Here is a 13,269-nt window from a genome sequence, read left to right as displayed (position 1 = left end):
CCCTTACTGCCAACTCCTACTGACCTTTGGCTGGCTGAAACACTACATGACACAGACTGTGCCTCTATTCTTTCAGGTTTTCCCATCTATCCATCCAGGGCAGTGCAGTTAAACCCCCCACCTTCTTTTCTCTCTGGGATGGCCTCATTATTTATAAATATATAAAAAACCCCATAAAACTAAGCTGCTGCTTTGTGCATATAAACATATGCTTTGATTTAGGGGCATATCTGTTGAAAGCCATCAGAAGTCAGGACTGCAAGGATGCTACCATTCCTCTGTGGGTGTAGGGCAGGGAACATGAAGGACCCTCCATGCCCAACCCAGAAGTGGTAAAGCAAAGGGCAGCAGCCAGAAGGAACTCAGCCAGTGGTCCCAGCCACTGCAGCCATGATGCAGACAGCTCCCCAGGGGAATACCACTGTCCTTGACCCTCCTTGATCCCCATTATGGAGGCCATACCACAAGACCTCAGAGAGCGATTGGGCAGCATGAAAGGGAATGGAAATGAAGGAGTCTTCAGGGCTCCCAAATGAGCATGAAGGACTTCCCCAGGGATAAAGCCAGCGAGGCTGCTGGTTGCAGAAGAGCACAAGTAAATACAGTGGGAGGGGGAGCAGATGTGGCAGTCACACACCTTAGTGTAGATAAAAAGATAGCTCTTTCAGTAGTTTCTGGTAGGAAGCCAGAATATTTTGAAGAGCAGTTAGTGAGAAATGTTAAGCGTGCCGCACAGTGGCAAATGTGCTCTGCAAGACTTTTAGGCTGAGCTGGCTGAATTTACAGCTATGCCTACCCACTTAAAGTAACCTGGATCACAGCTTAGCTCTGTGCATGCAGCCTCCTCACCAAATCCCAATGCATTTGAATTTCATTGTATCTAGACTTCTATTTTGCAGGTATTAAAACAAAAGCAGAAAAAGGATCAGGATCACAGCGAAGATCAGCACCTGACCATTCTTAGCTCCCAGGTCTGTCCTCAGTCCAAACCTCCAAAACCCATCTGCCACTGCTCCAGTGAAAGATCCTGCCACTAAAACCTTGCACAAAACATTACTGAAATACATGGCACAGTTTGCTCACCATGACACACCGCCAAGCAGTGAAGAGGATAAAAGCCATGCTGGTCAGCAAAAAGGTAAGATGTGGGTAGGGGCATCAACTAAAGTCTAATTTTATAAAGTTGCCTGACTCTGGCAGGCACCTTCAGCCTTTCCAGCTACAGCGAGTGACTCCCATGTAGCAAAAGCCATTTCTTTATTTGTCAAACTAATTTGTTGGTGAGGATATGAGGGACTGACAGCCCTTTCCACGCACAGTATGATGTAGACAGGCACTGAACACAGCAGACTGGAAAAACAACACTGAAGAACATCTCCACCTTAAAGGTGCTATCTCACTAACAAAATATATAGCAGATCTGCATTGGCCCAGACCATTACTTTCCCTGGCAAGGACTTGGGGACAAAGCTCCTTAAAACAGTAGTAATCATATTCCACTCATGCTCCTTTTTACTGCTAGCTGTAAACTAGCTCCACATGCATCATGGTTTTGCATCAAAATGTGCACAGACCAAACCCATACCCAAAGGGACAAGGTAGATCCAATTTACAGCTTTGACAGGTCTGTGCACCCGAGGCAGAGCGTGCAGGAAATAGCCTGACATCTCACTTGGAGAGTGGTTAAGACCCTGCTAGCAGAACTGGATGCAGAGCCACAACAGCCTCCCACAAAGACCCAGCAAAAGAGCAGGGAATTTGCTGTCCATTTTTCAAGAAACATGAGAAGCAGGCGGCACTCACCAAGGCACTATTGGGGAAGAGAGAAGTCAAGTTTGATCCTGACTTGCAGCATCCCTTTGACAGGACAAGCCCAAGGGAAACCACAGCTGCACTGGGAAACGAACACACTGTATGGAGTCACTTTCAGTAATGAGATACCACACTGAAAACCGCTTAGCCTTTACTATATTCGAAACAAAGCAAACGGAAGTTATTCTGACCCAATGCATATATTACCAGCAATACCTGTAAGAGGCCAATTGCTTGGCAGAGGAGGTTGAGAAGTCCAAGTTCAATTTAGAGACTCAGAAATACTGTTTGTTTGTTACCAACCCAATATCAGTGTGTTTTTTTGATTTTTAGCATGGTTTTCTAATTTAAATGGAAAACTTAGGCCCATCCTGCTGACAACTGAAAATATATTTACTAATATGCTCTACACTACTATGGAAGAACTGTCTGCAGAAAAACCTCTGTACTTCATCTGGATCTCTGTATGTCTCAAGTGGTAGGGCACTGGAAGACCTCTCTGAAGCTGAAGTCTTCCTGTCTCATTACACTCCAGAGTTAACACCCAGGCAAGATAACTTCATCAAGACCAGACAGCTCCAAACTATTGTCCTTCTCTACTTGGAAACACCACTGTGTTGCACATATTCATGTTCCAACATGCCTTTTTCCTTGCAGAACCAACAAGGCTGCCATGAGTACTCTACTAATGCAGGTTCTCAGCCAAAAAATTTTAGACCCTCACCAGTTCAGGCAGATGACAAGCATACATGACAAAGATGCTTGCAATAACACATGAATTGTCACTTCCTTGATGGAAATCAGGCTCCTTCATTTCATTCCCACCGAATGGTCCTGACATTGCTCCTGAGAGAGCAGGTGACTGGCGAGAGCCCTGGAGGACCAGCAACAGAAAGGAGGCAGGACAAACCAGAGAAAACGAGTGAGCCAGCACTGTGCTTTTTCCTTCCACCTCTCAGAACAGCCGCAGCAACTTGCAAGGGGATAATTTCAACAGGATTGACTATTTACCTGAGGATGAATCTGTGGTTTATCACACGTAGCCTCAAAATCCAGCACTAAGAAGTAGTGATATCTCTGTGGAGGGAAGGATGACATTGCTGCCATGGAAGCTCCAAAGCCGTGGGACGCCAGTTTCCTGCTTACGATGGAGCTGTACCCTTTGAGAACACCAGCCCGGAGGAGGGAGCACACAGCTTGTCTTGCCCTTGGAAGTAAGTTTTGGGGAAACTTTGCTGCTCCAGTATGGAGGAGTGCTATCATTGAACATCCAGAGGCATCTGAAACTGAAGACAGACTCACGTTACTCATGCACACGTACATCTCATCTCTGCTAGTATCTCTTCATGGTCATCCTCTGACAGGGATTTCCTCTGTGCTTCCCAATGGAGGTTCCAGCATCACAAACCTGAAATAACACAGTAACCTGCTCTAAGTACAACAGATGACATTTGGACTGAGCTCAAGGTGTTCAGAATCACAGGCAACTGGAAATTAACCTCTGCAAGTGGCTCTAAATTAAGAACTGAGACGCACAACAGTCATGGCTCCAGGCACCAGATCACACCCCCCTGCTGAACCTTACCATAGCAGAACACAAAACAAACCACTTAAAACATAGAAAATCTGATCTAAACTCCATTGACATTTCTGAGGCCGCCTTTGGTCTTTTCATATGCAATGCAACTTCTGATACATGGTAGGAATTGAATACAGCAATACACATATCAACACTACAACCCATCCAAACACCTTGGCCCTGAAACACCTGTTAGTTGCACCAAAACCTCCCATTTCCATTACAAATCCATGTCTGGCAGCTAGAAGGCTCCTCCCCAGGGAAGTTCTCATTTGCTCTGTGTACTGCAGGAACTGTAAAATGCAAGCAGGACTCTCTAGGTTACAGTGTCCCTCCCAAACAAATCCCTCACCCTCACTTCTGATGCTTCTATTTAACAAATGCTATTTAATAAATCACATTATCCACATGAGACTACCTGGATTTCCCCTCCCTCCCCTTTTTCTTTTAAAACATTGCAGGAAAAACTTGACAGGACTGTCACTGCCCAAAGCGAGTCAGCCTCAGGGCTGTTAATAGATTTATTGGGATGAGAGTTCAAGCCCAACTCATGGAGGTGTTACATAGCTGGGTAGAGTGACCGATAGCAAAACAGGCGAATTGAAGCAATCCAGTCCTCTCGAACAAGGATATGAGTACCCCCTCTAACTGTGTGTATATAGATATATACACACACATATACATACACACACACATACCTCGCTGCATAGATATTTAAATCCATCCCCACAGTTGGTCCCACTGCTCGTGGCTCTGGGCAAGAGCTCCATCGCACCACGTGCCCCTCACCCGCCTGGTTTCCATGCCCAGCCTCCCCACGCCTGCGCTTACTTTTCGCTCTGTGGTGAAGGGTTGGATGTGCCCACTGCCACACATGGAGCCGAAACGGGCAAGGCGAAACGGAGGACTCGCCGCCCATGAACAAAGTCGCTGTTTGCACAAAAGACAGCGTTTGCTCTCTCCCATCCGTTAGTCCGTCAGGTAAATAATGCACGTGCCAAAACACACACTTAATGAGGTAAATAATATGCCTCGAATAACGGCTAAATCTGTATTTACCTGCGAGACCAGAGAAACTCGGAAGGACCAGATTAGGAGATAATTGCAGCTGAGCAGGTTGTGTGCTTCGAGTAAACATGCATTTGGTAACCTTCCCTTTTCAAGGTTTTGAGTGAAAGGCAAAAATCAAAGGAGCTGAGATGTTTAACACTGAGCCCCTGCCCACGCTGCCAACTCCATGGCGTAAATGCATCTCCACCTTGTGGCTTTCACATTTTGGGGGGGCTGCTTGCTTTATTCAAGCAGTGTGCCAGGGAGCAGGTACCCAGAAAACTGAAAACTCAAGTTACAAAACCATAATGGAGAGCTCAACATTGCATTTATTCTAAAGGGGCTCAGTTCTACCTATTGCTTTTCCATCCACAACTTTTACTGTCATTAATAAATGCATTACAGCCAAATAGAAGTTAGCTATATTCACTTCTAACCTGCACCAGATAAGAGATATTTAAGGTATACGTGCTTTAAATCTTCAAGCTACTGGCTGTGAATCTAAAGGCCCATCACAGCAAATATAGTATCTCAGAATAAAGCAGCTTGTAAGTTAGTTGCGGTAAAACCTGGTCTTTAGCCTGCTGCATAAAGTAAAATATACAGTTGGAGTGGGGGAGGCAGGCAGGCTCCAACCCCTAAATCAAACACATGCAATAAAACATACATTATCCACCCACACAGAGCAAGATCAGTACTTCTCTAATGTATCTTAACTGGCAAGATTAGGGCATCAGACGTAAAACCCATGAATCTTCAGGCTGGCCCACACCATGCACAGCAGCGCAGAGGTTCCTGAGCCACTGAGTCCACACGGCAAAGATAAACCAGCCGTCTCGGCAGGATTCAGGCATGTCACCACGCAGACACAGCAGCACCACTCCGGATCCCAGCAGCTCTGTGTCACACACATACCATGGCACATCAGCAGCGGGAAATAACAGCCAACATCTGTCTAGTGCCTGTTTACACTAACAACTTCTGCAGGTGGTCCATGTCAAATGACAGGACCAGGCTCCTCATCCTAAAAGCAGCCTTCCTCCCCACTCTCCCGGGTAGCAGAAGGAGCAACAAAGCTCCAAACAAAGGTGTGCAAGTGGGGTATTGCATGCCGATTCCCCTACACAGACAGCATACAAATAAGAGCAACCCCACTGCAAACTCTGCACCTTCAGCCCAATGAAGTTTTAACTGCGTGTTTACCCAGCCACTGCTCGAGGTGCCCTGGGAAGACCTCACATCATCTTCTTTGGCAAGGTCAGAGTGCCTCAGAGCACAAGATAGCTGGTGAGCAAACACACTTTATTAGAAGTCATGTAAAGCATTCAAAACGTCTGTGACAATGCAAGGCACTAGTAATTATCCCCTATTTTTTTCCAACGGTCAACAATGCAAGCAACACAGCTTCAAAAATTAGAAACCCGGCTCTATCCATATAAATCCACATGTTCAGTGATTCCATTTCCAAACCTACGTAAAACACCACATATATATTTCTTATGCACACAAGTTCAGATTATAATCTCAGACAGCGCAAGCTGTCACATCTGGCATTCAACCTTACTGGGTTAATATTTCGTATCACACAGCTCCAATTCCTTACACAGATACGTATGAAACATAACGGGACCACGAACTGAGGCTGGACCTCAGGAATTATTTTGACAGATTGTACACAGACCTAGGAAAATGTGACAGCACTTTACATCTGCAACACCCAATAACACGGGAAATGGCCACGTGTGGTGGGCTTCGGCTGGAAGATAAAGTTCACGTTATGTGCTGTGTAACAGCGGGTGCCACACGTGACATCACCAGCTATAATCAGCAACTGTCTTTTAAAAATAATTAAAAAAAAATAAATCTCTGGACATCAGCCGCAGGTAGCAGGACAAGCTCAGGCTGACTACAGCTCTCGTTTGTTAGTGGTCCAAGCACACGATACTAAAGCACGACAGTTTGATCACCAGCAAGTAAGGAAAGCCAGGAGAAAGCCAAGTGCCAGCTGTAGCTGCCGGCTTGCCAGGGGCCCCACTGAGCACAAAACAGAGAATCTGCACCGGTGGCTGTCACGCTCCAGGCTTCCCACTGGGGAAGCCGCTTAGGGGCAACCACAAGCGGCAAGGAACAAGATGGGGAACTCCCGCCACGTGAAGAACACTGGTGACAAAAGCCAGCAGGGCATTACAAGTGCTCTTCCCCCACCTGCGGGACAGCCCCAAAGCCACGTACAGAGATGTGCACCACGCAAGTTGCAGAGGATTCAAATTCATCAACGGTGAGACAAATTAGTCTAGGAACTTGAGCTTAATGGCCTCTCTGCACATAACATTAATATTTACTTTTTACAACCACATCTAATTAAAATCACCTGGCAGCAACAGAAGGCATGACTTCAACAGCTTGCCTTTAACCCCAAAATATTTCACTTCACTGTCCAGTTTGATAAGCTGATGTAGGGAGGGGGCAAGAAGACAAAAAACTAAGTTCAGTTTGGAGGGGTCACCCAAGAAATTATATGTTTTACAAGAGCCTGTGTTTACACGTTAGATTACTTTGTTACAGCAAACAAAAAAGTAAAGTTTGTCATAAACAAACAAAAAACCCCTGACACTAATCTAAAGGACAAGACAAACCAAAATTAAAAAATAAAAGCAAGCACGCTTTGGGAGTCATACGCTTCAGTTCATTGCCTGTGCAAAGCCTGGGTAGGGGCAGCTGTGACTCCTGGCCTCCTACAGACAACTGAACTCAAGGCTAGAGCAACCAAAACCAATCCAAAATGTAAGTCAGGTTTGTCTTATTTTATTAAATTATAAAGAGTAAAAAGATAGGGTAATAAAGATGGTTTTTGTAGAACAAAATTGCATACATTTAGCAACACCTGGAACAGAGTATAACAAAAAAAAAATATGCAGGACTTCCATTTTGGTAGCCATTCAAATGCATACTCAAGAGGTCAAATGTGAGCCCATATTTCAGTTGTGTGAAGATATAACTGAAGAACAATAGAGAGAACTATTTTTTTTTTAACTCAACCTTAACCTAAACCCAAATATTTCATTAGCTGAACTACAGTCCAAAAATGACAGCACCTGGCTAGCCTGCAAGGCAGGAAATGAGAGACTATGAACAAAACCAGCTTATCCACTGTCACCATCCAAACTTGCAAAAAAACCCCCAAAACAAAGTAAAACAAACAACAAAACACAAAGCTTTTGGAACCGTTTTAATAATGTAACAATTTTAGACAGGTAAATTTGCTTCTTTAATTTGTTAACCTCACAGTATCATCCCTTGAACACGAATCCAGTACAATTCCATGGTTGCACTCCCTTCACTTTTGGTTGGGTTTGTCTCTGGCACTGCTAGGAGTGCCCATGCCCATGTTTTGGAAAATTTGTAATGTAACTTTCCCAAAGCACTGCCATGGGATGCCTATATGCTGTCCCATCATTACTCAGCTCAGATACAACTTGGCATCAATCATTTTGTTTTTACAGCACTCTGCAATCGCACCCAGCCTCTTCCCACTAGAGATGAAAAGGACCCTGTTCTCAAGAACTTACAGTCTAAAATTAGATGCAATACAACAAGTGAGGGTAACAGCAGAGAAGAATGAGGGTTACAGGAGCAAAGTCAGGCAACCGCTCATCCGGGAGATACGTGCATCTTGGTAGTTCAATTAAAAAAAATAATTCACTCTATATAGGCACCAGCTTCCCTCTATATGGCCATTATGGAAGAGATAAGTGAACACAGAAAGGGTTGACTAAAGGATGGAGGGCGCTCTCGGGTTAAGGAAGGTCTCTCCCGTTTCTTGAGCTCATTCTTCCCGCTGCATTCCTTGGCTGATATGTCAAAGGCACCACCAGATATGTCAGCTATGTCAGAGCACCAGAATCTCTTCCATTGTGACATCACAGACGCGATGGCTTGTGAGATCACAATGAGCGAGGCCGAAGGCGCTGATTACTTAGGGAAGCACTTGCTGGGGCTATCGCACCCTATGAGGCTGGGAAACAAACACATCTCAGTTCACTTGACAACACAGTGAAACCCGCACAAGACTCCACACCGCCAGGACTCAAACTCGTCTGAACAGACCACCCAGAAGCCGTCCCAAAGATGCACAGTACAATTCCACTCCAATTTTATCAGGCCACCTCTGCTAGGCAACCCACTTTTGTCAGCTCCTTGACTGGTCTCCTAAGACAGGCTTTGCTGTGTATTTTTAAACCTCCTCCAAGAGTAACAGCAGATAGGCAAACAGGTCTAAGCTGGAGTCTGAAGAAGTTCCACACAGTAAAGGACTGGTCACTTAAGAGGAAATGGAGAGGAAGGAAACAACAAAAATTAAAACAAAGCAGCAACAACAGAGATGCATACAGCAAAAGACTGGAAAGTCACAGTGGAAGAGCAGATTTGGTATTAAGGAAAAGAATGGTTGCAGAGGATCAGACCAAGAATCCTCTAGCCCCGTCTCTCACCTCTGCGAGGGTGAAGCTACACAAAATGGGGGTAACCAAGCCAATAGGTCTGGGAGGCCAAAAGGAGGCAGGCCTGTCCTTCCCTCTCGGTCTTACTCTCCTGCTGATTTCCCTACACCAGTTCCTGAGCTTGTCTGGCCCTTCTGTGAGCCAATTCAACCACAGGAACCTATAAAAGGACTAATGCAGCCAGAATAAAACACAATTAAAACAAGATAGTTTCCTGCTGGTTTAGTGAGACGAATCAGCTCGGGGTCAGGCTGGATGAGTGCCAAAGCTCAAAGGAGAGGATGGGCCCACAGAAGCAGGAGGAAGATGAGCCACTGGGAGCTGTTGGTCTGCTCAGCCGCTCACCCAGCCACATACTCAGACCAGGATACATACACCTGGGATGGCGTGGCACTTTGCAGGAAATGGAGAAGGTATCTTGGCTCTAGCAGCATAAACACATAAAACTCGAAGTCGGAAAGCCCATCGGACCATCCTGTCTGAACCTCATGTAATGCTGGCCATAAAGTTTCCACTTCATTACTCCTGAATTGAGCCCAAAGGCTTGAACACCTTTCAGAAAAGTTTCTGGCCTTGAATTGCAGCATCAAGTATGGAGGCTCCCCACTACCTTCAGACAGCTCGTTCCAATGGTCAATCTATTCGCTGTCAAAAAATAACACATCTTAGTTTTCATTCATACTTTCCCAGCCCTGGTCTTTGGAGCAAGTTCTGAAATTTATGGCATTTCAGTGCCCTCAATCCACAGCAGAGCTCCTAGTGCCAGGAGTAAGAGATTTGTAGCTACTATGCTTCTAGTCAGTAAAAGCTACTATCGCATATTGGCCTAATTTAGTGGAAAGGAGACGTAGCAGGCCACCCTTTGTTTAATGGAATCTAGCACGCATAATTACTTGATTTTCATACACATGAATGCCACAGTTGTTCACACCACTTATACAGCTGCACACCTTCGTTATCTGAAAAATGAACTTGAAGGTTAACACCCGAGAGTGCCAAATAAATCTCAGCCTGGATTCAGGGAGACAACACTTGCATTGCTCAATAGACTGGCTGCTTTTGATCTTCACAAATGAACTCCAGAAGTGTTAAAAAAAAGTCTGTATTCTGTTAAAGCTCTGTCCTGGTAGACAGGCAAATGCTCCAAGCAAGGCAGCAGCTACAGTGGGGCATGGTTTCCACACAACCCAGTCTCAGTGAGCCTGGAAAACCAGCCAGAGAAGACGTTGACCCTAACACTCAACCACAAAAAAAAAAACCCCAAACAAAAAAACCCCAACTGTAACAAATACAGCTGAAATTTAAAAAAAAGAGGAATTTTTTTTTTTTTTTTGGTTGGGAGTGAAGTATCTTTACCTGCATAATGTATCTGGAGAGAATGCAACTTCTCAGGTGGCATTTGGCCAACACAGGTAACTTCTCTTAGGGGAGAGAAATGTTGCCAAATGGTATCTAGCAGCAACAGCCAGCACCTCTGCTCTAGGTTACGCTTTGAGAGCCGCAACTTGTTCTCTCCTCCCCTCATCTGCCTGCTTGCCATTGCACCATACTGATATATTAGCTCAGCCCTACTAGAGTAAAACACCAGGAGTCTCCGCGATGACCACTTCCAGCAATAACACGTGCTTCGGATCCAAGGACACACTTGAGACAAATGCATAGCTGCTTAATAGCCTTCAGTATTCTCCTGTAAGTACAGAGTGGCTGGTCCTACACCATTTACCTGAACTTCACCAGACCTGCACTCTGCAGTCTTGAGGCCCTTTACTGGAGGTGGCTACTGGATTGATACCCAGAGAGAGTCAAGTGCAAAAACTTAACACATTTAAGTCTCTTCCAGAGCTCCATTTCCAAAATTTAAGGGGGAGGCAGGGGGTGAGGGAGAATAAATAAAATCAAGGCCTACCAAAGTTAGCAGAGCCAAAACAAGACGAGCACCAGAACAGCTGTAATCGGGCCTCCTAAAGGAATCAAGTTAAGTATCTCTCAACTGCAGACCAGAAACTTTAGGTCATATTAGTGTATACTCAATCCAAGGACTTCTTTATTTAGCATCAAACACATGAGCATTTTCTTTTTAATGCTTTAATGGGTTTCTTCTTTTGGATTTTGGTAACGGTCAAATCTGTCTGGCTTTTTTTTTAAAAAAAAACCCAACACACCATTCATGTGGAGCAACCCAAAGTCTGAGATGAACAAAAACCATAAAAGGGCCACTCTTTGAAACAAGACAGGCATTTAGTCCGCACTATAAACTACCATGAAAATTCAGTTGCAAAGGCCAGAATTCAGTACTGGAAAAGGGAAACAAAAATATCTGAAATCCAATTTCCCAAGCGCACACACTGAAAAGTAACCAACTGGACTTCTAACACATTACTTATTTTAAGAACAATTCATTCTTGGAAATAAAAGTTCATGCCAACTTTAACATCAAGTGATATGAGATGCTACAATGTTGCAAAGAGCAACTAAAGGATAAAATAAAGTCAAGTTACCATTAAAAAAAAAAAAAAAAAAATCCTCAAACAACTATCTAACAGTATCTGATGGGACAAGTGCCTTTGCGATGTACCTGCCCAGGGCCCTGCGTACCTCATCCTTCCTGAGGCACAGTGCAAGCATTAACCTATTAGAAAACTTGCTGGTCCCTCGCATCACTGTTGAAAGAACATTAAGAGTTCAGACTAAGCAGCAGCTGTCAATCCACCCATTTCTGAAACCAGAAGCTCAATAAGGAAAGAGATAAGTAAAAAAGTAGTAAAACAAACAGGCCAGCAATGACCACGTAAATCCACCAGACACAGGACTTGTAAAAGAGAGAACATAAGGAGTAAACGACAACACCTCTTCATGTATCTCAGTTTAGAAGAAACACCTGTAACGGCACAGCAGCAAGAAAAGAACAGGAGAAGAGATTCCTACTGCCAGTCAGGAAACAAGTAAACAGATCCTGCACTTCTAAGCCTTCTCAAGTTTACTTCAGTCTCAAGATCTGAGACAGGTGACCAGTTCAATCTCACAGGATAAAAGAAAAACAGGAAAAAAATAAAATTGAAAAAAAATAAAAATCAAACCTCCTACTCCCCACCACCGCCGTCTATGAACCTCCACATCCCAAAAGGAACGTGTAAAACCCCCGTCGCTGCCGCCCCCCCGCTCCCCGGGGAGACACGTTCTTCCCCCTCCTCCAGCCCGAACAGCGGCTGGCCCCGCTCCGGCCGGGACCCGGGGGGGCCGCCGCCGCCGCCACCCTCCGGACCTCCACCCAAGGCAGAGCCCGGGGAGCGGAGGGCCCGGCGGCCCCGAGCTCCACCAGAGAGGAGCCCGGGGCTCGGCGTCGAGCGGACGAGGCGCCACCACGCCTGCCCGCCGCCGCCCCGCGCCCTCCCCTCGGCCCGGGGCCGTCCCCGTCCCGTCCCGTTCCCGACGGCCTCCCCACACCCCCGCCGCCGTCCGCCCCGCAGCCCGGCGCGCCGCCCCACACCCCCGGCCGCGGCCCGCCGCCCCGCCGCAGGCCCCGCCGCCGCGGGGGGCCAGGCCGCGCCCCCACCCCCTTTCCCCGGCTCCCCCCCACCCCCCGCCCCCCCGGCTCCCGGCCAGGCCTCCACCCCCCGCCCCGGGCCACGGCGGCCCCACGCCTCCGCCGGGCCTGCCGGGCCCCCGCGCCGGCCGGGCCCCCGCCGCGGCCGTGCCGCCGCCCCGCTGCCCGGCGGCGCCGTGCTCTCCCCCACCCCCATCGCCCCCCCCGCCCCGCGGCGGGGGCCGCCCCGGCCCGGCCCTCCCCCCCCCCCCCGCCCCGCACACACTCCGCACCACGAGTCCCCAACACCGCCACTCACCTCCGCGCACTCTGACCCCCGACCCCGCTCTGAGCGGCAGCGCCGCCGGCCAACCGCAGCGCCGCCTGCCGCCGCCGGGGGCGGGGCTTCCTCCCCGCCGCGCCCCCTCGCGCAGCCGCCCGCCGCCCGCCGCGGCGCGGGGCACGCTGGGGCTTGTAGTTCGGCGCCGCCGCACCGCCCCCCTCGCCCTGCCCCGCCGCGTGGCCGCGCCTCGACGCCGCCGCCGCCGCCGCGCCGGGTCCCCGGGCGCCGGCCCGCGGCGGCCGCCCCTTCCCCTCCCCACCGGCTCACCTCCTCCTGTCCCCCGGGGCCGCCCCTTGCTCGCCCCCCGTGGGGCCCCCAGCGCCGCCTCCCCCCGGCCCCCGAGGCCTCCCCTCTCTGTTGGCCGCCCGGGCCCCAGCGAGCCCAGCGTTCGGCTGTAAATGTCACACCACGCACGGGGGGAGTTCGCGTGGGCTGCAGCGGGGAGAGGGCACGTCCCCCGTGC

The 13,269-nt window shown here is 48.2% G+C and overlaps 1 protein-coding gene across 2 annotated transcripts in view; it reads right to left on the bottom strand.

The window, feature by feature from the left end:
- ERI3 (ERI1 exoribonuclease family member 3) overlaps positions 1–12,867 on the bottom strand; it is a 135,260-nt gene extending 122,393 nt beyond the window's left edge. Inside the window, exons 1-2 of one of the 2 annotated variants that reach the window (XM_049808810.1) lie at positions 12,783–12,867; positions 2,824–3,098 (exon numbers count right to left, since the gene is read on the bottom strand). In XM_049808810.1, the coding sequence (XP_049664767.1) occupies positions 2,824–3,075 (252 nt within the window). In that variant the 5' untranslated portion in view covers positions 3,076–3,098; positions 12,783–12,867. The other variant, XM_049808811.1, reaches the window with a different exon arrangement.
- Between the last annotated feature and the right edge of the window lie 402 nt (positions 12,868–13,269).

This window comes from Accipiter gentilis, chromosome 8 (assembly GCF_929443795.1).
Source record: "Accipiter gentilis chromosome 8, bAccGen1.1, whole genome shotgun sequence".
NCBI lineage: Eukaryota > Metazoa > Chordata > Aves > Accipitriformes > Accipitridae > Astur > Astur gentilis.
Note: the sequence above shows the minus strand (reverse complement) of the source record. Positions and strands in the feature narration are given on the sequence as shown.